At 45.7% G+C, this 27,783-nt stretch overlaps 1 protein-coding gene across 10 annotated transcripts in view; it reads right to left on the reverse strand.

The window, feature by feature from the left end:
* Window positions 1-27,783, reverse strand: part of LOC139544473 (mitogen-activated protein kinase 10-like) — a 108,781-nt gene that overhangs the window by 62,940 nt on the left and 18,058 nt on the right. For 7 of the 10 annotated variants that reach the window (XR_011668880.1, XR_011668879.1, XM_071351600.1 and 4 more), the window contains exons 2-3: window positions 27,502-27,573; window positions 14,938-15,107 (exon numbers count right to left, since the gene is read on the reverse strand). Coding sequence is in view for 8 of the 10 variants with exons in the window: in XM_071351600.1 (XP_071207701.1) it covers window positions 14,938-15,107; window positions 27,502-27,573 (242 nt within the window). In the remaining 2 variants the exon portion in view is untranslated. Of the gene's footprint in view, window positions 1-14,937; window positions 15,108-27,474; window positions 27,574-27,783 lie in introns of all 10 variants that reach the window. The other 3 variants (XM_071351603.1, XM_071351602.1, XM_071351601.1) reach the window with 3 other exon arrangements.

Raw genomic sequence — 27,783 nt, forward strand, 5'->3', positions numbered from 1 at the left:
TCACAGGAAGCCAATTCTAAGGAGGGCATCTTTGTGTCAAATGATCAGCTGAATGTCAGAAGTCACCATAATAGGAAGGAACAACAGCGCGTGTGTTTGTGTGTGTGAGTGCGTATATATGTGTAGGATATTACACTGTGCAGTATGCGATATGCTGACTCAACAGAATCCCATCACAGCAGAAGCAAAAGCTAATTTATTTCCAATCAACCAGAGCATTACATTACTATTCTGGCACCAGGCCTCCAGGGGAATAATAGATGTATCTGACAGCGTTAGTATTCATCATATGAACTACCTAACATAAATTACAGTGTGTTCATCATACAAACTAACAGCAATACACAATTCACTGAATGAGAATATTCTGTACTATATCTTGGAATAATCTATTTACTCAGTTTTGTAAGATCTCTTTCATTTATCCTCATTTCTATATTGACATTCAAAACTATTGCTAGAAACCTTGTGGTGAATATAAAGTCTATAAAACAAAGAGTAACGTTAGAACTCGGGAGGTATACTGTAGCTATATCTTTCTACGAACTCTGCAGGATGGATGGTGTGGCCATGGAAACAGAAGCATAATGTTCATGGAAAGCTTGGAGCCAATAAGGACCTTAGAAAGCCATCACTCTGAGAGCCATGTGATGTAAGGGATGGGGTGACGTTCTCACCACTAGCCCAACCTGCTAATGCATCTGTCCTAAGACGGTGTCTATCTCTGTCTGAAAGCTCTCTGACCAGGCTGTGGGTCATAAAATACGCCGGAATACACCGATCTGAATTACTGGGGAAGATTACAACCATGGATAGTCTTAACCACACCATAGTGCAATCTGTTGTACCCTATAATACGATTCAGGAGACGTTCCCCTGCATAACAAGGGGGAATATTTACAAAGAGTCTCAGAGTAGGAGTGCTGATCTAAAATCGGTTTTGCCTTTTAGAACATAATACATAAGATTATATAGACAGGGAGGACCTGATCCTAGATCAGCACTCCTACTCTGAGATGCTTTTGAATACATGCCCAGGTCTCCCTCTCTCGTGGTCACAACATAGTCTTGTTATACAGGGGAACATCTCCTGAATCTGCATAATAATGTTGATTTCAGTATATGCATTTCTCTCTGTTATTTGCAGTCTGGAGACAGGACAACAGTATGCAAAGAGTCCAAGGCTGTACTGTAGTACTGCAGCCTATATTTTTTTTCCGTATAGGGAGTTATGTGTTTTTGCAGTGTTAATACTGTTGTGATGTGACTCTGTAAAAGAACCAGACGAATTAGACTGGCCCTCTCTGTCTCTGTACCATCCATAGCAATATAATTACTAGAATGTGATTCCCCATCCAAGGCTTAGGGATTTAGACTCCACTCTAGTAATTCTATATGGTTACCAGCTCTTTTGCAAATGTACACAATCACCTTGGAAAGGAGGGCACGGGAGACAGCAGGAGGTTTTGTCCAGTGTCGCCCTAGCGGAGGCACAAGACTAAGCAGACTTTTAAAAAAGCCCAGATACCCTGATTCCAGTGGACAGACAGACCAGGGAAGATTTACATTGACAAAGTGTCAAAATGGAAAACAATTTTTCCAAGGAAGAGCAAATGAAGTATTGGCTATTGTTTCTTAGCCTCTAACAGAGCTGTCGTGATCCGTTTGACTCAGTGATGGAATTTGGCACACATGCTCAGGCATAGGAGTCTAGCTAACCTGTAAAGTATCCAAGATGGCGTAGCAGTCAGACGTCTTTGTCCTTCGTCTTGTCGTGTCCCATGTACAGTATATATCGTTTTATAAATTTTTCTTCGCATATCTTTTATATATTTTTCTAAACCTCAACTTCAAAATACTCTCCTGCAACCCGCCTCACCCAATGTGGTGTAGATCTGTTTTTTCTAAAGTATTTTTATTTACCTCGGAACAGAAATCCCTCAACAGAAGCTAGCCAGCTCACTAGCTACTAGCCCTGCTTATCCATCACGACTGGACTACCGACGTAATCTGCCCGAGGGATCTTTTCCAACAGGCCCCTACGTCGTGACGTCCCCTGAATGCCCATCTGCTAGCCTGCTAGCCACGGCCCACTAGCTGTCTAGAGCATATTGGACTGTTAGCTGAATAGATCCATCGGCCAATTTCTTGGGCCACTATACCTATTTTGCCAATTGGACTTGGACCCCTCTGCTACTCAGAACCCTACTAATCCATTACGACTGGTCTATCGACGTCACCGCACGCGGCGGCTAAAACAGGCTTTCCTCCGCCGTGACGTCCCTCTAAGGCCCTTCTGCTAGCCTGCTAGCTGTCTAAATCTCAGTGTCTCCAGCCAGCCCAACCACTCACTGGATCCCTATGATCACTCGGCTACGCATGCCTCTCCCTAATATCAATATGCCTCTTCCATTGCTGTTCTGATTAGTGATTATTGTCTTATTTCACTGTAGATCCTCTAACCTTGCTCAATATGCCTTAACCAACCATTTAGTTCCACCTCCCACATATGCAGTGACATCACCTGGTTTAAACGTCTCTAGAGACAATATCTCTCTCATCATTACTCCAATGTAATCATATCCTACCATACCTTTGTCTGTATATTATGCTTGAATCTATTTTATCGCGCCCAGAAACCTGCACTTTTTACTCTCTGTTCCGAACGCACTAGATGACCAGTTCTGATAGCCTTTAGCCGTACCCTTATCCTACTCCTCCTCTGTTCCTCTGGTGATTTAGAGGTTAATCCAGGCCCTGCAGTGCCTAGCTCCACTCCTACTCCCCAGGTGCTCTCATTTGTTGATTTCTGTAACCGTAAAAACCTTGGTTTCATGCATGTTAACATTAGAAGCCTCCTCCCTAAGTTTGTTTTATTCACTGCTTTAGCACACTCTGCCAACCCGGATGTCCTAGCCATGTCTGAATCCTGGCTACCAAAAACCCTGACATTTCTATCCCTAACTATAACATTTTCCGACAAGATATAACTGCCAAAGGGGTTATAGCCTGCAGAGTTCTGTCTTACTATCCAGGTCTGTACCCAAACAATTTGAGCTTCTACTTTTAAAAATACACCTTTCCAGAAACAAGTCTCTCAATGTTGCCGCTTGCTATAGACCACCCTCTGCCCCCAGCTGTGCCCTGGACACCATATGTGAATTGATTGCTCCCCATCTATCTTCAGAGCTCGTGCTGCTAGGTGACCTAAACTGGGACATGCTTAACCTCCAGCCATCCTACAATCTAAGCTTGATGCCCTCAACCTCACACAAATGATCAATGAAACCAAATCCGTAAACACGGGCACCCTCATAGATATCATCCTAACCAACTTGCCCTCCAAATACTCTTTGGCTGTTTTCAACCAAGATCTCAGCGATCACTGCCTCATTGCCTGCATCCGTGATGGGTCTGCGGTCAAACGACCACCGTCATCACTGTCAAACGCTCCCTTAAACACTTCAGCGAGCAGGCCTTTCTAATCGACCTGGCCCGGGTATCCTGGAAGGATATTGACCTCATCCCGTCAGTAGAGGATACCTGGTTATTCTTTAAAAGTGCCTTCCTCACCATCTTAAATAAGCATGCACCATTCAAATAATGTAGAACCAGGAACAGATATAGCCCTTGGTTCTCTCCAGACCTGACAGCCCTTGACTAGCACAAAAACATCCTGTGGCGTTCTGCATTAGCATCGAATAGCCCCCATGATATGCAACTTTTCAGGGAAGTTAGGAACCAATACACACTGGCAGTTAGGAAAGCTATGGCTAGCTTTTTACAACAGAAATGTGCATCCTGTAGCACAAACTCAAAAAAGTTCTGGGACACTGTAAAGTCCATGGAGAATAAGAGCACCTCCTCCTAGCTGCCCACTGCACTGAGGCTAGAAAACACTGTCACCACCGATAAATCCACTATAATTGTCACGATCGTCGTAACTTTGAATAGAGGACCAAGGCGCAGCGTGATAACAATACATCTTCCTTTTATTAGAAAGACGAAACAAACGAACAAAAACAACAAACAGACGACCGTGAAGCTATTCAAACAAAATAGTGCTGACACTAAACACTACACATAGACAATTACCCACAATAGCCTAATGCCTATGGCTGCCTTAAATATGGCTCCCAATCAGACACAATGAATGACAGCTGTCTCTGATTGAGAACCATTCAGGCAACCATAGACATACCTAGACACCTACACTCAACACAAACCCATACACTCTACCCAGAACCCCCTATACCATACAACCACCCAAGACGAGACAAATACACACCCTGACCTAACCAAAATATTACAGAAAATAAAGATAACTAAGGCCAGGGCGTGACAGTACCCCCCCCCCCCCCCCCAAAGGTGCGGACTCCGGCCGCAAAACCTGACACAGAAGGGGAGGGTCCGGGTGGGCCTTCCTACGGCGGCGGCTCGGGTGCGGGACGTGGCCCCCACTCCACCATAGTTAATACCCGCTTTGGGGGCTCTGGCAGATCCTGGCTGACTGGCGGCTCTGGCAGAGCCTGGCTGGCTGGCGGCTCTGGCAGATCCTGGCTGGCTGGCGGCTCTGGCAGATCCTGGCTGGCTGGCGGCTCTGGCAGATCCTGGCTGGCTGGCGGCTCTGACGGCTCGGGACAGACGGGCGGCTCTGACGGCTCGGGACAGACGGGCAGCTCTGACGGCTCGGGACAGACGGGCAGCTCTGACGGCTCGGGACAGACGGGCAGCTCTGACGGCTCGGGACAGACGGGCAGCTCTGACGGCTCGGGACAGACGGGCAGCTCTGACGGCTCGGGACAGACGGGCAGCTCTGACGGCTCGGGACAGACGGGCAGCTCTGACGGCTCGGGACAGACGGGCAGCTCTGACGGCTCTGGGCAGACGGACAGTGCAGGCGGCACTGGGCAGACGGCAGACTCTGGCCGGCTGAGGCGCACAGTAGGCCTGGTGCGTGGTACCGGAACTGGAGGTACCGGGCTAAGGACACGCACCTCAAGGCTAGTGCGGGGAGCAGCAACAGGACGCACAGGACTCTGGAGACGCACAGGAGGCTTGGTGCGTGGTGCCGGAACTGGAGGTACCGGGCTAAGGACACGCACCTCAAGGCTAGTGCGGGGAGCAGCAACAGGACGCACAGGACTCTGGAGACGCACAGGAGGCTTGGTGCGTGGTGCCGGAACTGGTGGTACCGGGCTGGAGACACGCACCATAAGGCGAGTGCGTGGAGGAGGAACAGGGCTCTGGAGACACACTGGACGCCTGGTGCGTGGTGTTGGCACTGGTGGTACTGGGCTGGGGCGGAGAGGTGGCGCCGGATATACCGGACCATGCAGGCGTACTGGCTCCCTTGAGCACTGAGCCTGCCCAACCTTACCTGGTTGTATGCTCCCCGTAGCCTGACCAGTGCGGGGAGGTGGAATAACCCGCACTGGGCTGTGTAGGCGAACCGGGGACACCATGCGTAAGGCTGGTGCCATGTATGCCGGCCCGAGGAGACGCACTGGAGACCAGACGCGTTGAGCCGGCTTCATGGCACCTGGCTCAATACTCAATCTAGCCCTGCCAGTGCGGGGAGGTGGAATAACCCGCACCGGGCTATGCACACGTACAGGAGACACCATGCGCTCTACCGCATAACACGGTGTCTGCCCGTACTCTCGCACTCCACGGTAAGCATAGGGAGTTGGCGCAGGTCTCCTACCTGACTTCGCCACACTCCCCTTTAGCCCCCTCCCCCAATACATTTTTTTGGCTGACTCACAGGCTTCCTACCGCGTCGTCGTGCTGCCTCCATTCGCCGGTATCCCTCCTCACACTGCTCCAGAGAATCCCAGGCGGGCTCCGGCATTCTCCCTGGGTCGATCGCCCACCTGTCGATCTCCTCCCACGTAGTATAGTCCAGACTCTGCTCCCATTGCCATAAATCCTGTGTAGGTTGCTCCTGCTGTTGCTTAACACGCTGCTTGGTCCTTGTTTGGTGCGTAATTCTGTCACGATCGTCGTAACTTTGAATAGAGGACCAAGGCGCAGCGTGATAACAATACATCTTCCTTTTATTAGAAAGACATTTACATTACATTTACATTTAAGTCATTTAGCAGACGCTCTTATCCAGAGCGACTTACAAATTGGTGCATTCACCTTATGATATCCAGTGGAACAACCACTTTACAATAGTGCATCTAACTCTTTTAAGGGGGGGGGGTTAGAAGGATTACTTTATCCTATCCTAGGTATTCCTTAAAGAGGTGGGGTTTCAGGTGTCTCCGGAAGGTGGTGATTGACTCCGCTGACCTGGCGTCGTGAGGGAGTTTGTTCCACCATTGGGGTGCCAGAGCAGCGAACAGTTTTGACTGGGCTGAGCGGGAACTGTACTTCCTCAGAGGTAGGGAGGCGAGCAGGCCAGAGGTGGATGAACGCAGTGCCCTTGTTTGGGTGTAGGGCCTGATCAGAGCCTGAAGGTACGGAGGTGCCGTACCTTCAGACGAAACAAACGAACAAAAACAACAAACAGACGACCGTGAAGCTATTCAAACAAAATAGTGCTGACACTAAACACTACACATAGACAATTACCCACAATAGCCTAATGCCTATGGCTGCCTTAAATATGGCTCCCAATCAGACACAATGAATGACAGCTGTCTCTGATTGAGAACCATTCAGGCAACCATAGACATACCTAGACACCTACACTCAACACAAACCCATACACTCTACCCAAAACCCCCTATACCATACAACCACCCTAGACGAGACAAATACACAAACATCCCTACTGTCACACCCTGACCTAACCGAAAGATTACAGAAAATAAAGATAACTAAGGCCAGGGCGTGACAATAATTGAGAATTTCAATAAGAATTTTTCTACGGTTGGCCATGCTTTCCACCTGGCACCCCCCACAGCAACTCACACAAGCCTCCCCCATTTCTCCTTCACCCAAATCCAGATAGCTGATGTTCTGTGAAGAGCTGCAAAATCTGGACCCCTACAAATCAGCCAGGCTAGACAATCTGGACCCTCTCTTTATAAAATGATCTGCCGAAATTGTTGCAACCCCTATTACTAGCCTGTTCAACCTCTCTTTCATATCGTCTGAGATTCCCAAAGATTGGAAAGCTGCCGCGGTCATCCCCCTCTTCAAAGGGAGAGACACTCTAGACCCAAGCTGCTACAGACCTATATCAACCTACCCTGCCTTTCTAAGGCCTTCGAAAGCCACGTTAACAAACAGATTATCGACCATTTCGAATCCCACCGTACCTTCTCTGCTATGCAATCTGGTTTCAGAGCTGGTCATGGTGGCACCTCAGCCACGCTCAAGGTCCTAAACGATATCATAACCGCCATCGATAAGAGACACTACTGTGCAGCTGTATTCATCGACCTGGCCAAGGGTTTCGACTCTGTCAATCACCACATTCTTATCGGCAGACTCAACAGCCTTGGTTTCTCAAATGATTGGTTCACCAACTACTTCTCTGATAGAGCTCAGTGTGTCAAATCTGAGGGCCTGTTGTCCGGACCTCTGGCATTCTCTATGGGGGTGCCACAGGGTTCAATTCTCAGGCCGACTTTATTCTGTGTATACATCTATGATGTCGCTCTTGCTGCTGGTGATTCTCTGATCCACCTCTACGCAGACGACACTATTCTGTATGCTTCTGGCCCTTCTTTGGACACTTTGTTAACTAACCTCCAGACGAGCTTCAATACAACTCTCCTTCCATGGCCTCCAACTGCTCTTAAATGCAAGTAAAACAAAATGCATGCTTTTCAACGGATCGCTGCCCGTACCTGCCCGCCCGTCCAGCATCACTACTCTGGACGGTTCTGACTTAGAATATGTGGACAACTACAAATACCTAGGTGTCTGGTTAAACTGTAAACTCTCCTTCCAGACTCACATTAAGCATCCCCAATCCAAAATTAAATCTAGAATCGGCTTCCTATTTCGCAACAAAGCATCCTTCACTCATGCTGCCAAACATACCCTGGTAAAACTGACCATCCTACTGATCCTCGACTTCGGCGATGTCGTTTACAAAATAGCCTCCAACAGTCTACTTGTCATGTTTTGTCATTGATTATCATGTCTTGTCCCTGTGCTTCCCTTCTATTCGTTTCCCTCTGCTGGTCTTATTAGGTTCTTTCCCTCTTTCTATCCCTCTCTCGCTCTCTCTCTCTATCGTTCCGTTCCTGCTCCCAGCTGTTCCTCATTCTCCTAACTACCTCATTTAATCTTTCACACCTGTCCCCTATTTTGCCCTCTGATTAGAGTCCCTATTTATCCCTCTGTTTTCCGCTTCTGTCCTTGTCGGATCCTTGTTTGATGTTTGCTGTTCTGTGTCCTTGTTCCGCCCTGTCGTGTTTTTGCCTTCTTCAGATGCTGCGTGTGAGCAGGTGTCTATGTCAGCTACGGCCTGTGCCTTCCCGAAGCGACCTGCAGTCTGTGGTCGCGTCTCCAGTCGTTCCTCTCTACTGACGAGAGGATTTCAGTTTTCCTGTTTTGGATTTACCTAAGATAATATCCAGGAGTATCGTTTTTGTTTAAGACTGGAATAAAGACTCTGTTTCTATTAAGTCGCTTTTGGGTCCTCATTCACCTGCATAACAGAAGGATCCGACCAAGAATGGACCCAGCGACTACGGATTCTCGCAACACTGCCGTCGAGTTCCAGGGAGCAATGCTCGGCAGACACGAGCAGGAATTGTCTGCTGCTCGTCATGCCGTTGAGACCCTGGCCGCTCAGGTCTCCGACCTCTCAGGACAGTTTCAGAGTCTTCGTCTCGTGCCACCAGCTACTTCCTGGTCTTCCGAGTCTCCGGAACCTAGGGTTAATAACCCACCATGTTACTCTGGGCAGCCCACTGAGTGTCGCTCCTTTCTCACCCAGTGTGATATTGTGTTCTCTCTCCAGCCCAACACATACTCAAGAGAGAGAGCTCGGATCGCTTACGTCATATCACTCCTTACTGGTCGGGCTCGGGAGTGGGGCACAGCTATCTGGGAGGCAAGGGCTGAGTGTTCTAACGATTATCAGAACTTTAAAGAGGAGATGATACGGGTTTTTGATCGTTCAGTTTTTGGGAAGGAGGCTTCCAGGGTCCTGGCTTCCCTATGTCAAGGTGATCGATCCATAACGGATTACTCTATAGAGTTTCGCACTCTTGCTGCCTCCAGTGACTGGAACGAGCCGGCGTTGCTCGCTCGTTTTCTGGAGGGACTCCACGCTGAGGTTAAGGATGAGATTCTCTCCCGGGAGGTTCCTTCCAGCGTGGACTCTTTGATTGCACTCGCCATCCGCATTGAACGACGGGTAGATCTTCGTCACCGAGCTCGTGGAAGAGAGCTCGCGTTAACGGTGTTCCCCCTCTCCGCATCTCAACCATCTCCTCCCACCGGCTCAGAGACTGAGCCCATGCAGCTGGGAGGTATTCGCATCTCGACTAAGGAGAGGGAACGGAGAATCACCAACCGCCTTTGCCTCTATTGCGGTTCTGCTGGACATTTTGTCATGTCATGTCCAGTAAAAGCCAGAGCTCATCAGTAAGCGGAGGGCTACTGGTGAGCGCTACTACTCAGGTCTCTCCATCAAGATCCTGTACTACCTTGTCGGTCCATCTACGCTGGACCGGTTCGGCTGCTTCCTGCAGTGCCTTGATAGACTCTGGGGCTGAGGGTTGTTTTATGGACGAAGCATGGGCTCGGAAACATGACATTCCTCTCAGACAGTTAGGGAAGCCCACGCCCATGTTCGCCTTAGATGGTAGTCTTCTCCCCAGTATCAGATGTGAGACACTACCTTTAACCCTCACAGTATCTGGTAACCACAGTGAGACCATTTCCTTTTTGATTTTTCGTTCACCCTTTACACCTGTTGTTTTGGGTCATCCCTGGCTAGTATGTCATAATCCTTCTATTAATTGGTCTAGTAATTCTATCCTATCCTGGAACGTTTCTTGTCATGTGAAGTGTTTAATGTCTGCTATCCCTCCTGTTTCTTCTGTCTCCTCTTCTCAGGAGGAACCTGGTGATTTGACAGGAGTGCCGGAGGAATATCATGATCTGCGCACGGTCTTCAGTCGGTCCAGAGCCAACTCTCTTCCTCCTCACCGGTCGTATGATTGTTGTATTGATCTCCTTCCGGGGACCACTCCCCCTCGGGGTAGACTATACTCTCTGTCGGCTCCCGAACGTAAGGCTCTCGAGGATTATCTGTCTGTTTCTCTCGACGCCGGTACCGTGGTGCCTTCTTCCTCTCCCGCCGGAGCGGGGGTTTTTTTTGTTAAGAAGAAGGACGGTACTCTGCGCCCCTGCGTGGATTATCGAGGGCTGAATGACATAACGGTTAAGAATCGTTATCCGCTTCCCCTTATGTCGTCAGCCTTCGAGATTCTGCAGGGAGCCAGGTTCTTTACTAAGTTGGACCTTCGTAACGCTTACCATCTCGTGCGCATCAGAGAGGGGGACGAGTGGAAAACGGCGTTTAACACTCCGTTAGGGCATTTTGAATACCGGGTTCTGCCGTTCGGTCTCGCTAATGCTCCAGCTGTCTTTCAGGCATTAGTTAATGATGTACTGAGAGACATGCTGAACATCTTTATTTTCGTTTACCTTGACGATATCCTGATTTTTTCACCGTCACTCGAGATTCATGTTCAGCACGTTCGACGTGTACTCCAGCGCCTTTTAGAGAATTGTCTCTACGTGAAGGCTGAGAAGTGCGCCTTTCATGTCTCCTCTGTCACATTTCTCGGTTCTGTTATTTCCGCTGAAGGCATTCAGATGGATCCCGCTAAGGTCCAGGCTGTCAGCGATTGGCCCGTTCCTAAGTCACGTGTCGAGTTGCAGCGCTTTCTCGGTTTCGCAAATTTCTATCGGCGTTTCATTCGTAATTTCGGTCAAGTGGCTGCCCCTCTCACAGCTCTGACTTCTGTCAAGACGTGCTTTAAGTGGTCCGGTTCCGCCCAGGGAGCTTTTGATCTCCTCAAGAAGCGTTTTACATCCGCTCCTATCCTTGTTACTCCTGACGTCACCAAACAATTCATTGTCGAGGTTGACGCTTCAGAGGTGGGCGTGGGAGCCATTCTGTCCCAGCGCTTCCATTCTGACGATAAGGTCCATCCTTGCGCTTATTTTTCTCATCGCCTGTCGCCATCGGAACGCAACTATGATGTGGGTAACCGCGAACTGCTCGCCATCCGCTTAGCCATAGGCGAATGGCGACAGTGGTTGGAGGGGGCGACCGTCCCTTTTGTCGTTTGGACTGACCATAAGAACCTTGAGTACATCCGTTCTGCCAAACGACTTAATGCACGTCAAGCTCGTTGGGCGTTGTTTTTCGCTCGTTTCGAGTTCGTGATTTCTTATCGCCCGGGAAATAAGAACACCAAGCCTGATGCCTTATCCCGTCTCTTTAGTTCTTCTGTGGCTTCTACCGACCCCGAGGGGATTCTCCCTGAAGGGCGTGTTGTCGGGTTGACTGTCTGGGGAATTGAGAGACAGGTAAAGCAAGCACTCACTCACACTGCGTCGCCGCGCGCTTGTCCTAGTAACCTTCTGTTCGTTCCTGTCTCTACTCGTCTGGCTGTTCTTCAGTGGGCTCACTCTGCCAAGTTAGCTGGCCACCCCGGCGTTCGGGGTACGCTTGCTTCTATTCGCCAGCGGTTTTGGTGGCCTACTCAGGAGCGTGACACGCGCCGTTTCGTGGCTGCTTGTTCGGACTGCGCGCAGACTAAGTCAGGTAACTCTCCTCCTGCCGGTCGTCTCAGACCGCTTCCCATTCCTTCTCGACCATGGTCTCACATCGCCTTAGACTTTATTACCGGTCTGCCTTCGTCTGCGGGGAAGACTGTGACTCTTACGGTTGTCGATAGGTTCTCTAAGGCGGCACATTTCATTCCCCTCGCTAAGCTTCCTTCCGCTAAGGAGACGGCACAAATCATCATTGAGAATGTGTTCAGAATTCATGGCCTCCCGTTAGACGCCGTTTCAGACAGAGGCCCGCAATTCACGTCACAGTTTTGGAGGGAGTTCTGTCGTTTGATTGGTGCTTCCGTCAGTCTCTCTTCCGGGTTTCATCCCCAGTCTAACGGTCAAGCAGAAAGGGCCAATCAGTCGATTGGTCGCATATTACGCAGCCTTTCTTTTCGAAACCCTGCGTCTTGGGCAGAACAGCTCCCCTGGGCAGAATACGCTCACAACTCGCTTCCTTCGTCTGCTACCGGGCTATCTCCGTTTCAGAGTAGTCTTGGGTACCAGCCTCCTCTGTTCTCGTCCCAGCTCGCCGAGTCCAGCGTTCCCTCCGCTCAGGCTTTTGTCCAACGTTGTGAGCGCACCTGGAGGAGGGTCAGGTCTGCACTTTGCCGTTACAGGGCGCAGACTGTGAGAGCCGCCAATAAACGTAGGATTAAGAGTCCTAGGTATTGTCGCGGTCAGAGAGTGTGGCTTTCCACTCGTAACCTTCCCCTTACGACAGCTTCTCGCAAGTTGACTCCGCGGTTCATTGGTCCGTTCCGTGTCTCTCAGGTCGTCAATCCTGTCGCTGTGCGACTGCTTCTTCCGCGACATCTTCGTCGCGTCCACCCTGTCTTCCATGTCTCCTGTGTCAAGCCTTTTCTTCGCGCCCCCGTTCGTCTTCCCTCCCCCCCCCCGTCCTTGTCGAGGGCGCACCTATTTACAAGGTACGGAAGATCATGGACATGCGTTCTCGGGGACGTGGTCACCAGTACTTAGTGGATTGGGAGGGTTACGGTCCTGAGGAGAGGAGTTGGGTTCCATCTCGGGACGTGCTGGACCGTTCGTTGATTGATGATTTCCTCCGTTGCCGCCAGGGTTCCTCCTCGAGTGCGCCAGGAGGCGCTCGGTGAGTGGGGGGGTACTGTCATGTTTTGTCATTGATTATCATGTCTTGTCCCTGTGCTTCCCTTCTATTCGTTTCCCTCTGCTGGTCTTATTAGGTTCTTTCCCTCTTTCTATCCCTCTCTCTCCCCCTCCCTCTCTCCCTCTCTCGCTCTCTCTCTCTATCGTTCCGTTCCTGCTCCCAGCTGTTCCTCATTCGCCTAACTACCTCATTTAATCTTTCACACCTGTCCCCTATTTTGCCCTCTGATTAGAGTCCCTATTTATCCCTCTGTTTTCCGCTTCTGTCCTTGTCGGATCCTTGTTTGATGTTTGCTGTTCTGTGTCCTTGTTCCGCCCTGTCGTGTTTTTGCCTTCTTCAGATGCTGCGTGTGAGCAGGTGTCTATGTCAGCTACGGCCTGTGCCTTCCCGAAGCGACCTGCAGTCTGTGGTCGCGTCTCCAGTCGTTCCTCTCTACTGACGAGAGGATTTCAGTTTTCCTGTTTTGGATTTACCTAAGATAATATCCAGGAGTATCGTTTTTGTTTAAGACTGGAATAAAGACTCTGTTTCTATTAAGTCGCTTTTGGGTCCTCATTCACCTGCATAACACTACTCAACAAATTGGATGCAGTCTATCACAGTGCCATCCGTTTTGTCATCAGAGCCCCATATACTACCCACCACTGCGACCTGTACGCTCTGGTTAGCTGGCCCTCGCTTCATACTTGTCGCCAAACCCACTGGCTCCAGGTCATTTACAAGACCCTACTAGGTAAAGCCCTGCCTTATCTCAGCTCACTGGTCACCATTACAGCACCCACCCGTAGAACGCTCTCCAGCAGGTATATCTCACTGGTCACCCCCAAAGCCAATTCTTCCTTTGGCCGCCTTTCCTTCCAGTTCTCTGCCCCCAATGACTAGAACGAACTGCAAAAATCACTGAAGCTGGAGACTCATATCTCCCTCACTAGCTTTTAAGCACAAGCTGTCAGAGCAGCTCACAGGTCACTGCACCTGTACATAGCCAATTTTTAAATAGCCTATCCAACTACCTCATCCCCATACTGTATTTATTTATTTATCTTGCTCCTTTGTACCCCAGTATCTCTACTTGCACATTCATCTTCTGCACATCTACCATTCCAGTGTTTAATTGCTATATTGTAATTACTTCGCCACCATGGCCTATTTATTGCCTTACTTCCCTTATCCTACCTCATTTGCACACACTGTATATAGACTTTTTCTACTGTATTATTGACTGTATGTTTGTTTATTCCATGTGCAAATGTGTTGTTGTATGTGTCGAACTGCTTTGCTTTATCTTGGCCAGGTCGCAGTTGTAAATGAGAACTTGTTCTCAACTAGCCTACCTGGTTAAATAAAGGTGAAATACATTTAAAAATAAATAAAAGTATGGTTCAGTTTGGCTGCATGGTGGCTCTGTTGGACAGGAAAAAACATTCATGCAAGCTCATTGGCTCATAGCGGCCATATTGTTTGAGCTACAGTCCTGCATTCAAAAACATGGGTACATAGATGTTATGTACCAAATTTGGTACTGCTCAGTTAAACGGTTCTGGAGAAGAAGACGTTTAAAGTAGTCAACATCAATACAAATGGTCCAAAATACATCAATCGCATATTGCATGATCTGTTTGATGTTGAGATCTGATATTTGGCAAGCATGGTAAAATGACAGAAGTAGCTCATCCTAGGGCGATGTGCCCTATTTGTCCTGATGGTGGCACAGTGAGCCCACAGCTTGAACCCCAGCATTGCTGCTTGCAGCTTTAATAATCCATTTGGTATTCTTCTATAACTCTTCATTATTCAAACTCACGGTTTTAATCTCACACATACTGTACAAACACATATACAAATACACGTGCCCCCTTGATACACAGTATAAATCTTTGCAAAGACTATAATGCAACGACCATACAGCCACACAACTCTATCTACTAACACATTATACAACAACCAAATATTAAGGTATACAGTTGGTTTTGCCTCTATAATGTACATTTTCATTCACTACACTATAAAGAGTGTAAAATGAGGATTCCAGTACTCACCAGACGATTCCCTGAGCTCCAGAACCGATGGGTTTTAGATTCTGGTAACGTTTGAGAACTGTGAAGGTGGAATCTCCTACTTCCACACTGTAGAACTGGTTGTCCACTTTGCATTTGCTCATGTTGTAATGCTTGCCAATGTATGACACATCCAATTGTTTAGCAAAACCCTGCAGTAAAACAAACAAACAAAGGTCAGTGATGTCCCTTTCACCTCTCTGACTGGCTCTACCGCCAGTTGAATTATTACATTTAAGTAATTTGTTCGTCCATTTGTTTGTGCGTTTATTCGTTCATTCAAATCAAATCAAATGTTATTAGTCACATGCGCCGAATACAACACAGTGAAGTGCTTACTTACGAGCCCCTAACCGACAGTGCAGTTTCAAAAAATACAACAAATACACTCTATATACAAAAGTAAATTTGTGGATTCGGCTATTTCAGCCACACCCATTGCTGACAAGTGTAAAAAAAAATGAGCACACAGCCATGCAATCTCCATAGACAAACATTGGCCTTACTGACGAGCTCAGTGTCTTCCAAAAAGGCACCGTCATAGGATGCCACCTTTCCACCAAGTCAGATCGTCAAATTTCTGCCCTGCTAGAGCTACCCCAGTCAACTGTAAGTGATGTTATTGTGCTGTTTTGCTCAGCCGCAAAGTGGTAGGCCGCCCGCACAAGCTCACCGAACGTGACCGCAGTGTGCTGCATGTAAAAATCGTCTGTCCTCGGTTGCAACATTCACAACCGAGTTCCAACTGCCTCTGGAAGCAGCGTCAGCACAATAACTGTTTGTCAGGAGCTTCATGGAATGGGTTTCCATGTCCGAGTAGTCGCACACAAGCCTAAGATCACCATGTGCAATGCCATGCGTCGGCTGGAGTGGTGTAAAGCTCGCCACCATTGGACTCTGGAGCAGTGGAAACGCGTTCTCTGGAGTGATGAATCACGCTTCACCATCTGACAGTCCGACGGATGAATCTGGGATTGGCGGATGCAAGATCACTACCTGCCCAAATGCATAGTGCCAACTATAAAGTTTGATGGAGGAGGAATAATGGTCTGGGGCTGTTTTTCATGGTGCAGGCTAAGCCCTTTAGCTCCAGTGAAGGGAAATCTTAATGCTACAGCATACAATGACATTCTAGACAATTATGTGCTTCCAACTTTGTGGCAACAGTTTAGGTAAGGCCCCCGTGCACAAAGCGAGGTCCATACAGAAATGGTTTGTCTCGAACGGTGTGGAAGAACTTGACTGGCCTGCACAGAGGCCTGACCTCAACCCCATTGAACATCTTTGGGATGAATTGGAATGCCGACTGCGAGCCAGGCCTAAGCGCCCAACATCAGTGCCCGACCTCGCTAATGCTCTTGTGGCTTAATGGAAGCAAGTCCCTGCAGCAGCGTACCAACATCTAGTGGAAAGCCTACCCAGAAGAGTGGAGGCTGTTATAGCAACAAATGGGGAGCAACTCCATATTAATGCCCGTGATTTTGGAATGAGATGTTGGACGAGCAGGTGTCCACATACTTTTGGTCAAGTAATGTATATATTTTTTATTAATATCATGATGACTACAACATGTCTGCAACATAAAGGCATATATTATATATTCAGACTGCATAATACAAACAAATCAATCAAGCGCCTTCAAAAAGTATTCACACACCTTTACTTTTTTCCCCATTTTGTGATTTTACAGCCTGAATTTACAAAATGTTTACTGGCCTACACACAATACCCCAAAATGTCAAAGCGGAAATATGTTTTTCGACATTTTTACAAATATATTAAAAATAAAAGCTGAACTGTATTGAGTCAATAAGTATTCAACCACTTTGTTAAAGCAAGTCTAAATAAGTGAGATGTTTACATACACCTTAGCCAAATACATTTAAACTCAGTTTTTCACAATTCCTGACATTCCATCCTAGTAAAAATCCCTGTCTTAGGTCAGTTAGGATCACCACTTTATTTTAAGAATGTGGAATGTCAGAATAATAATAGAGAGAATGATTTATTTCAGCTTTTATTTCTTTCATCACATTCCCAGTGGGTCAGAAGTTTACATACACTCAATTAGTATTTGGTAGCATTGCCTTTACATTGTTTAACTTGGGTCAAACGTTTCAGGTAGCGTTCCACAAGCTTCCCACAATACGTTGGATGAATTTTGGCCCATTCCTCCTGACAGAGTTGGTGTAACTGAGTCAGGTTTGTAGGCCTCCTTGCTTGCACACGCTTTTTAAGTTCTGCCCACATTTTCTATAGGATTGAGGTCATGGCTTTGTGATGGCCACTCCAATACCTTGACTTGTTTTCCTTAAGCCATTTTTCCACAACTTTGGAAGTATGCTTGTGGTCATTGTCCATTTGGAAGACCCATTTGCACCCAAGCTTCCGTCTTGAGATGTCAATATATCCACATAATTGTCTTTCCTCATGATGCCATCTATTTTGTGAAGTGCACCAGTCCCTCCTGCAGCAAAGCACCCCCACAACATGATGCTGCCACCCCCGTGCTTCACGGTTGGGATGGTGTTCTTCGGCTTGCAAGCCTCCCCCTTTTTCCTCCAAACATAACGATGGTCATTATGGCCAAACAGTTCTATTTTTGTTTCATCAGACCAGAGGACATTTTTCCAAAAAGCACGATCTTTGACCTCATGTGCAGTTGCAAACCGTAGTCTGGCTTTTTAATGGCGGTTTTGGAGCAGTGGCTTCTTCCTTGCTGTGTGGCCTTTCAGGTGATGTCGATATAGAACTCCTTTTACTGTGGATATAGATACTTTTGTACCTGTTTCCTTCAGCATCTTCACAAGGTCCTTTGCCGATGTCCTGGGATTAATTTGCGCTTTTCACACCAAAGTACGTTCATCTCTAGGAGACAGAACGCATCTCCTTCCTGAGCGGTATGGCGGCTGCGTGGTCCCATGGTGTTTATACTTGTGTACTATTGTTTGTACAGATGAACGTGGTACCTTCAGGCATTTGGAAATTGCTCCCAATGAGGAACCAAACTTGTGGAGGTCTACAATTATTTTGGCTGATTTCTTTTGATTTTCCCCTGATGTCAAGCAGAGGCACTAAGTTTGAAGGTAGGCCTTGAAATATATCAACAGGTACTCCTCCAATTGACTCAAATGATGTAAATTAGCCTATCAGAAACTTCCAAAGCCATGATATCATTTTCTGGAATTTTCCAAGCTGTTTAAAGGCACAGTCAACTTAGTGTATGTAAACTTCTGACCCACTGGAATTGTGATACAGTGAATTATAAGTGAAATAATCTGTCTGTAAACAATTGTTGGAAAAATGACTTGTGTCATGCACAAAGTAGAAACTTGCCAAAACTATAGTTTGTTAAACAAGAAATTTGTGGAGTGGTTAAAAAACAAGTTTTAATGACTCCAACATAAGTGTATGTAAACTTCAGACTTCAACTATACATGATAAATTGTGTTTAATCTGATGCTTTAATGACTACCACATCTCTCTACCTCACACATACAATGATCTGTAAAGTCCCCCAGTTGAGCACTGCATTTCAAACACAGATTCAACCACAAAGTCCAGGGAGGTTTTCCAATGCCTCGCAAAGAAGGGCACCTATTGGTAGATGGGCACACATTGAATATCCCTTTGAGCATGGTGAAGTAATTAAATATACTTTGGATGTTGTATCAATACACCCAGTCACTACAAAAATACAGGCGCCGCTCCTAAGTCAGTCACCGGAGAGGAAGGAAACCTCTCAGGGATTTCACCATGAGGCCAATGGTGACTTTAAAACAGTTACAGAGTTTAATGGCTGTGATAGGAGAACATTTAGGATGGACCAACAACATTGTATTTACTCCACAAAACTAGCCTAATTGACAAAATGAAAAGAAGGAAGCCTGTACAGAATAAAAAATATTCCAAAACATCCTGTTTGCCACAAGGCACTAAAATAATACGGCAAGAAATGTGGCAAAGCAATTCACTTTTTGTCCTGAATACAAAGTGTTATGTTTTGGGCAAATCCAATACAACACATCACCGCGTACCACTCTCCATATTTTCAAGCATAAGGTGGTTGCATCATGTTATGTGTATGCCTGTAATTGTCAAGGACTGGGGAGTTTTTCAGGATAAAAAAAATACTAAAAATGGAGCACAGACAAAATCATAGAGAAAAACATGTTTCAGTCTGCTTTCCACCAGACACTGGAAGATGCCGAGTTACAGTTTTGAAAATCTATGGCAAGACCTGAAAATGGTTGTGTAGCAATGATCAACAACCAATTTGACAGAGCTTGAAGATTTTTTAAGAATCATGTGCAAATATTGTACAATCCAGGTGTGCAAAGCTCTTAGGCATTTACCCAGAAAGACTCACAGCTGTTATCGCTGCCAAAGGCAATTCTAACATGTAGTGACTCAGGGTTGTGATTACTTATGTAAAGATATTAGATATTTCTGTATTTCATTTTAAATACATTTGCAAACTTTTCTAAAAACATGTTTTCACTTTGTCAGTACGTGGTATTGTGTGTAGATGGGTGAGAATTTTTTTTATTTAATCCATTTTGAATTCAGGCTGTTACACAACAAAATATGGAACAAGTCAAGGGGTATGAATATTTTCTGAAGGCACTGTACAACTGACTGCTGTTGTTGGCATGTCTAATTTCCTGAATTTATATTAAGACATTCTTATTCCCTCCATTTCCTCAATCCTTTGTTTTCTGTATGAACGTTCCCAGACAACCATAAAAACAAAACATACAGTACAGTATTCTGTGGACAAAGGACTTGCATGAGAGTGGGCGTATCATCATACATAACTAGCAGGGAGACATAACCAGCAGGCAGCATAAACCGGACAGGATAGGGATTCAACATGGTGCTGTGGGTATGTCTACAGTGTAGGTCTGCATTACTCCATGTGATCCCAGTGGCCGGTGTAGTCCAGCCGCTGACCCGGCACACACATATGTCAGAGTCGGCATGGGTTCGAATACGGCCCAATACCCTTTGACTCATGTTCCTCCTATCTCCCCTGTCTTTCCAACATTTTACTATCTCTTCAATAAAGTAACAAAATTACAAAAGGAGTGGGACTGCTCCACTCCATAAAAAATCCATGTGATCCCTGCAAGAATTGAACCCACGGCCTTGGTATTGCCAGCGCAACGCTCTCACCAACTGAGCCACATAGGACCCACTCATGACTCTGTGTGCATATCAGTACATGTCCAGTCCAGTCTAGTAATTGATTGTCCAAAGATGCGTACATAATCCAACTATATTCCAAGACAAATCACGTCCGCATAATTCTGGATAAGAGAGCTGTGAACTTGCACTACCGAGATACTGTATATAGTGCTTTAATTATATTTCTATGCACAGCACACTGTGGGCCCTAGTCAGAAGTAGTGCACTACATAGGAGATAGTGTGGCACTTGGGTCACAAGCGATATCTAAAGAGAACTAGACCAAGGGAAGAAAATCTACAGTCAGTCCATTAAATCCATTTCTATCCAGAGACCTGTTTTTCATCCTAGAGCCGACAAACAATTAAACTGACAAGGCTAATTTGATCGTAATTAATAAAGATTTTATATAATTGCAATATTTTATTGAAGTTAGTGGGGGGCTCTAGACAGCTTTTATTAACTACAGGTTACATCCCAGAGATGTATCCATCCATTCATCGTTGACTATGCTGCAAATGATCAAATGATCTATATTTTCTATATATTTTACACAGTTGGACGCCATTTATGATATGATGCCAGTGGTTAGAATCGCAACAAATAACAAATAATCAACCCCAATCAGTTTCAGTCTAACATAAGAATCTTCCATTGGTTCATTATCACCACTAGCACCAGTAGTGTAACATTGTCCCATACTGTATGTGATGTAGCTAACTGTTGGATGACATGACAACTATAATGATAACAATCTATTACAGGGCTTCCCAAACTATTTTGGCTCACAACCTCATTTGATATTTGAAAAATCTCACGACCCCAACCATGTGAAAAAAAGTATATAATTAACAGCCAATGTTAACTTTTTTATTTGGGGCTATGGCAGTCAATTAAAAAACATTCTAACAGTATTTCTGATGATCTTCTCAACTCACCATCACATACTTTTAATGTGGGGCTATGACAGTCAATTGCAAATTAGTGTGACATAATGTATTTTATCTCACCACCACTAATGAGATGCGTGTGCTAGATGCATGTCGCGTCAGAGCTTCTCAAAGTCAGGGGGCGTGGTCAACAGTGTGCACCTCATCTCTGCTGTCATATCCAACCTGGATCGATATTTGGCTTTAATGCAGATGAGAGCACTGATGGAACTTTCAAGACAAATGGGAAATCTGAAAAAGAGGTCAAATCATGACGTCAGTGATCTTCAGGTCAGAAAGTCGTTCCAGAGTTGGAATTCCAAGATGGAAGTCCATTCCAAACAAATTTTTCTAGTCAGAGCTAGATTTCCCAGTTGTCTTGAATTCACTGATGTCTGAAGTCGGAGATTTCCGAGTTCCCAGTTATTTTGAAAGCGGCATTAATGCTCAGAGGGAGACGGCAGGGTATTTATTCCCTTTGAGTCAGGAACCAAATTTCCCCCGTAGAGACCCGTGAATGCATTCGGTCACATGACAGCTCGATCAGCTGTCCGATTTCACTTACCAGCATGTTACCTGAGCCAGGATCACAGTCAAACGGATTGAGAAGTAGGTCCCAAAGTGCTCTTCCAAGCGTTGGCGGTGAGCAGGCATCACTCGTGTGGGACACTTACTGATGCTGTTTTCTGTTAGAATCTTGCACAGCCGAGGGAAGTTGGCATGTTTCGCTTTGAAAGACTCTCTCCAATAATAATAATTTCCTCTGAATCCACTGATTCGGTCACTCATCTGTAGAATGTTTTTTCCCCTGCATGCTTGCGTTCAGTTCATTCAGTTTCTCAAATATATCTGTTACATAGGCAAGGAGAAATATATTTTTTTCATTACACAGAACGTCAACCAGGTTTATTATTTATTGTTTTGCATCCGTTGTGAATGACAACAGGTCTTCTCTCAATGCAAAAAATCTTTCCAACACTCCCCCTCGATAACCACCAAGGTGTGAAATAAAACGTTGTCAAGCTCTGATCAATATCTTCACAAAGTTCTGCGAATAGGCGGGCGCGCAGTGGATGTGCATTACAATCAAAGTTACCTGCTGCAGTATATCTCAGAGTTCTGTGCTCAGCTCTTTCATACAATGCGTCCATATGGCAGAGGGAGACACATTCATGACTAGAGTGCAGAGGCCTGCCCGCCCTCCCGCCATAGATGGAGCCCCATCTGTGCAAAAGCCCACCATTCGATCCCATGGAATTTTTGGGCAATATAGCCACACAGCACACTGAAAATCCCCTGTGCCGTTGCATGCACGGGAATCGTGAGACAGAACAATATGTCGTTGTGAATAGCATTCCCGACTTAAAGTATAGCGAATATAAGTCAATGCATGGGCATCTCGGCCCTCACAGCTAACGTCCATTTGGGGAGTTTTTGAGTTGTTCAGTCAGAGTTTCCTCTTGATTGCTAGCAATAGCATACATTCTTTGTTTAATAGTGTTATCTGACAAAGGTATTGATCTGAGTTTCTGTGCATCTACTTCCCCACACATTGTTTCACCACATCAATTGCAGACTGGCAGTCGGGAACACCGGTACATTTCCCGGTGGCCTGAGGGTCGCTTTGGCCTGCCGTGAATAGTCAACTTGACCAGCGATAATATAGCAAGCAGGAATGAGTTGACGGAGAATCCATGCATCAGTCGCGACTCTCACTCTCTCGCTGCAGTGTCCCAGCACGAGGGTGCGCATGACAAAAATGACATCAGGTCTCTCCGCGACGCACATAGCAACCGTCTACCTGCTTCTCTACCGATAACATTTTAGACAAGTCGCACAGCGAAATGGACGGTCAGAAAAAGAAAGGTGGAGCAGAGAGGGAGAGAATAAAAAAGAGAAAGGTCCTTGCCACGACGCAGCTAAATGTTGCAAAATAAGTGCCATGTTCGCCAGTAAGGGACCAGGTCAGTCAAAAACACTAGCTAAAACACACACACAACACCCAGCATGGCTAGCTAAGTAGCCTAGCTAATAATAGTGACACAACGGCCAGTAGGCTAAACAGTTTGCACGTCATATGTCTTCGTGGAGGAATTATATCAAAGCAATGAGTGCAACATAGCGATCAACTAGTAAAAAATAGTAAACCTAGACTATGGACTTACCAGCATTCGGTCATGACTCATGCCACATAAGCTAGGGAAAGTGCATATACACTGTACAGCGAAACAGGCTACAGTAACGTATCCATAATACATCCATGAACATAACACAGTAGCCTGTGTGACACAGCACAAGCAATGACAAAGATAATTAGCACCATTAGTACCAGCATTACAAGTTACTACAATAATATACAGCTCTGGGAAAAATGAAGAGACCACTCCAAATTAAGAGACCACTCTTAATTTTTCCCAGAGCTGTATTAATGTAGCCTACTGATACACTAATGATAGTGAATATGATAATAGAGTATTTTCTTTGCAAAGATGGAGAAGGAAGGAGCAGCAGCACTAGAGCTTCAGGTGCTCGTGCAGAACTGGAGATGGTGGTCAGTTCAGAGTCAGACTCAGAGCAGGAACCTCCAGGTAAAACCTAAACATGTAAGGCTATAATTTTAGATTAATATGTGCTATATTTATGAGATTATCAGTAGGACTGTAATCGGGGGGCATACAATCGATGACTGCACAAGTAATACAGTTTAAGTTTAGGTTATTTACAACGTTAATCTCATTCTGCAGAGCAACCAGATGTGCAGAGAGAAAGAAAGAGAGAGAGAGAGGTTCAGAGCCCAGTACAGGGAAAATAGAAATGGAGAGCAAAAGCACTGTTAATCCATTTTATTATTTTGCCAGTCCTCAGTCCAAGGATTTTTACTTATTTTTTCAGTACCACCCAAAACAAACCCCTCAATGTGTCATTCCCAATGTATTCCACTCCAAAGACGGCACAAACAGAAAATGGCTGACATACAATGAAGTAACTCACTTCTGCTCAGTATGTCTTGCATTTGCAAAACCTTCAGCCAGTGGTAGTGCATTTGTCAAAGGAGGCATGCAAGCCTGGAAACATGCCCATCAGAGAGTACAGGAACATGAGAGAAGCAAGACCCATAGAGAAAGTGCAGAAGCCTTTTTTCACAGAGCCAGCAAGCAGACATCTGTACCTTTCTGAGTGATAAGCAAATGTCAGTTCAACAAGACCAGGTCAGAAAGAGGAGGCAGGTCATGAAACGTGTGATTGATGTAGTTAAAGTTATTGGTAAATGTGGGCTTAGCTACACGGGCACGAAGCTGCATATAACTTGGAAAATATGGCCGTCAATCATGGCAAGTTTCTTGAGCTTATATTGTTGTTAAGCAAAATCAGAATCATTAGAATGTTGATTCAGCAGACAATTGCTGTTGAAGTGAGAAAGGCAGGGATGTTCTCAATACAAATGGACAAAACACAGGATTTAACATCCAAAGACCAGTGTGCAGTAGTTCTGCGATATGTCACTGATGTTGTCCACGAGAGACTGATTGCGGTCATTGACTGTGAGTCATCAACTGAACAGTACTTAGTGGACCTTGTGAAACAGACCCTTGAGAAGATGGACATAGATATCAAACAGTGTGTTGGTAATGCAACAGACAGAGCAGATAATATGCAGGGACAACACAGGGGCTTCTCTGCATTGCTCACAGTAGAGTCTCCTAACCAAGTACACATATGGTGTCACTCACATGTCCTCAAACTTGTGCTAACTGACACCACTGGGGTTGTTGTGGCAAGTGAATCCCTTTTCTCACTACTGAATGACATTGCAGTGTTTGTTCGAGATTCCGACAAGCGCATGACGCTATGGGAGGAAACCAGTGAGGACAGGAGACACAGACGGCTTGACGTAATTGGTGAAACACACTGGTGAGCCAAAGACGAGGCCTTGAGGAAAGTATTTGGAAGCTTTGCAAAGTCTGACCGTGCACTTTACACAGATGTGGTCATCACTATGGAAAGAATTGAAAAGGATGTGACCATAAAACCTGCCTTCCGAAGCAAGGCCCAAGGGTACAATGATGCTCTCCTAAAGTATGAAACCATACTTACAGCTGGATATTTGAGCAGACATCCCCTCTCTCTAAATACTTCCAAACAAGTGGCATGGATATCGTAACAGCACAGCACTTGGTGACCGGAACAGAGGATAACCTGAGAAAGTGTGCCCAAGACTTTGAGGGTGTGAAGAAGGCAGCAGACAACTTTGTTGAGTGGGCCAATGGCATTCTGGAGGAGTAGCAGGACTGTGATGCCAAAGCTCAGACTGCTCTCCCAGAGAAGAGAACAAGAAAAAGAAGAGATAATCAGGTGAGTTGGCAGGAGACGAGCCCATTGCTAATGCAGACATGTATTACAAAATCAAGATCCACATGTGGTACTGGACACTGTTGTTGAAAGTATTCACCGCCTTTATGCAGCAAATACAGTGCTGTGAGACAGCCATGAAGGAGCTCAGCAAATGCTTACTGGAATTTGATGAACATGCCACTGTTGAGGCATTGCAAGCTGAACTGATCAGCCTTGCACAACAGTGGGAAAGACTGAAACAGTCAGCATTGGAGGAGTACAACACCAGTGCCGCCACCACCAGGGATGAATCAGCAGAAGGCTTTGAGGATCCTGATGAAAGTGTGGAGTTGGTGAGCAGAAGTTGTTCAACATGTAAAAACTGCCCGATATGCTGCTATCTTCTCCTTTCTCAGTACAATCTGCTCACGGATGCGTATCACATCATTGGTTTGGGCTACAAGTTCCTCCTCACCCTATCCATCACTCAGGTGGCTAGTGAGAGGACCGCAGTTATGTAGCCAACCCTGAATTTCATGAAGAACCGCCTAAGAACCTCCCTCACTCAAGAGAACCTTGAAGCGTTCCTTTTGTTGGCAACAGAGAAGGATGTTCTTATGGGACTTGACAAAGATGACATTGACAAGATGGCAGAGAGCAGTGAGTTACTTCGCCGCCTACTGGTTTACTAGTGGTAATTACTTACTAGTTACTCTGAAGTAGCTATGCTATGACTTCCTTAACAGGCTGACATGGGGTGAAAGAAAATTTGCTGTTGAGTTAAAGCTTTTGTACAGAGGCATGTTTTTTGGACTTTCATATTATACTTACTGCATGATTGCAGTTATGTAGCCTATGTTCAATTTCATTGACTCAGTGTATAGATGTGTTTATTTTTGTGCTGTTTGCTTTATGGACACCAGTGAGTGAACATTGTAATCTACATTGTTTTGTAGAGGAGTGCTTTTTCGACTTTTGTATTATACTTACTTACATTGTTGTAGCTTATGTTCAAGTTTAGTGAATGTGTGTGTGTGTGTGACGTTTTTTGATACTTTTGATATCCTTGATGCTTGAATATAAAGATAATCATTTGAACATTTGAGCTAACTCTGTATATCTCCTTCTCTTTTTAAAAAGTGTAGGCTAATAGTTTTGTGTGTCTAGCCTTGTACATTTGTATGTGCTATGATTGGTATATTCCTAGTGAGTTTTTGAGGGTGCACCCATAGCCATAGCATACCTTGAAAACTCAGTGTTCAGATAGGCTACTTGTTGGTCAGTCCCAAATGTTTGTATTTTCTAATGTGCATAACTTTCTTCTCAGATGAACATAGTGGCCAAATGTATAACTAGTTTAGTACCCGTTACATCAACAAATAGGGTTAGCCTACAAAATTAGCGGTCTGGTGGTTTGCGTGAACAGGATGGCCTGGGATTAAGTCAAATTCCCGGCCTGAATTATTATTTCAGTCCGCCCCTGGCGGCCGGTAATGTCAAAGTCTCTGCAATAGTGTGTGGTTTCATAGCATAGCGGGCCTAGCCATGTGTGGCCTTTTCCCATGATCTAAGGGCGCTCTCTGATTGAATTTCTCTTTAAGATTTGAATAATTCTCATTTACATTTTTAAGGCTAACCACATTAGAATGATTTTTAGATACAAAGACGATATTATAATATATATATTTTTTTGTATGTATATTTTTTCTTCAGGATTTTGGAAATTCTCCCGGGACCCCATTTTCACAATAGGTGGCCGTGACCCCTGGTTTGGGAATCGCTGATTTATTAATACTAACGCTAACAAAAAGTAGTTAGCTACAGCACATACAGTATAGGACAAGGCTACAGTACCTGTTGGGTCATCATATGAGACACAAACACACCATTGATTTGGATAGATGGTACACTTGCCACAAAGCCTGTTATAACATGGGTGGCCCCGTAGAAGGCTTTCACCACCACCATTTTAAGGCAGACCTAGTCCCTCAATAGTGCTGACCCTCTTTCCAGCTCTATGAAACAGACATAACACTAATGATGAGGAAATGGAAGTGAATGAATACTGTACCTTATTTTACCTGTAAGGAACACACACCTGACAAAAGGCTATTTTCACATCTAGGACTGGTTCACCGCAGTAATAGAAGAAATGCCTGCTCATAAATACCTGCAATACACAAACAGAGGAGATAGGAGAGGTTAGAGATTAGCGGTCCATTCATTTATTAATCCTTGTTTTACCAGTTAGGTTGCCTGAGAACACATTCTCTACAGCAACAACTTGTGGAAGGTAGAGGAGAGTGGGGGTCTTTCTAGACTCTGGCAGTGTAGCCTGGTCTCTGATCTGTGTGTACGGTAGCCAACTTGTATGGTTGTT

Source organism: Salvelinus alpinus, chromosome 18 (assembly GCF_045679555.1).
Source record: "Salvelinus alpinus chromosome 18, SLU_Salpinus.1, whole genome shotgun sequence".
In the NCBI taxonomy this organism is placed as follows: Eukaryota; Metazoa; Chordata; class Actinopteri; order Salmoniformes; family Salmonidae; genus Salvelinus; species Salvelinus alpinus.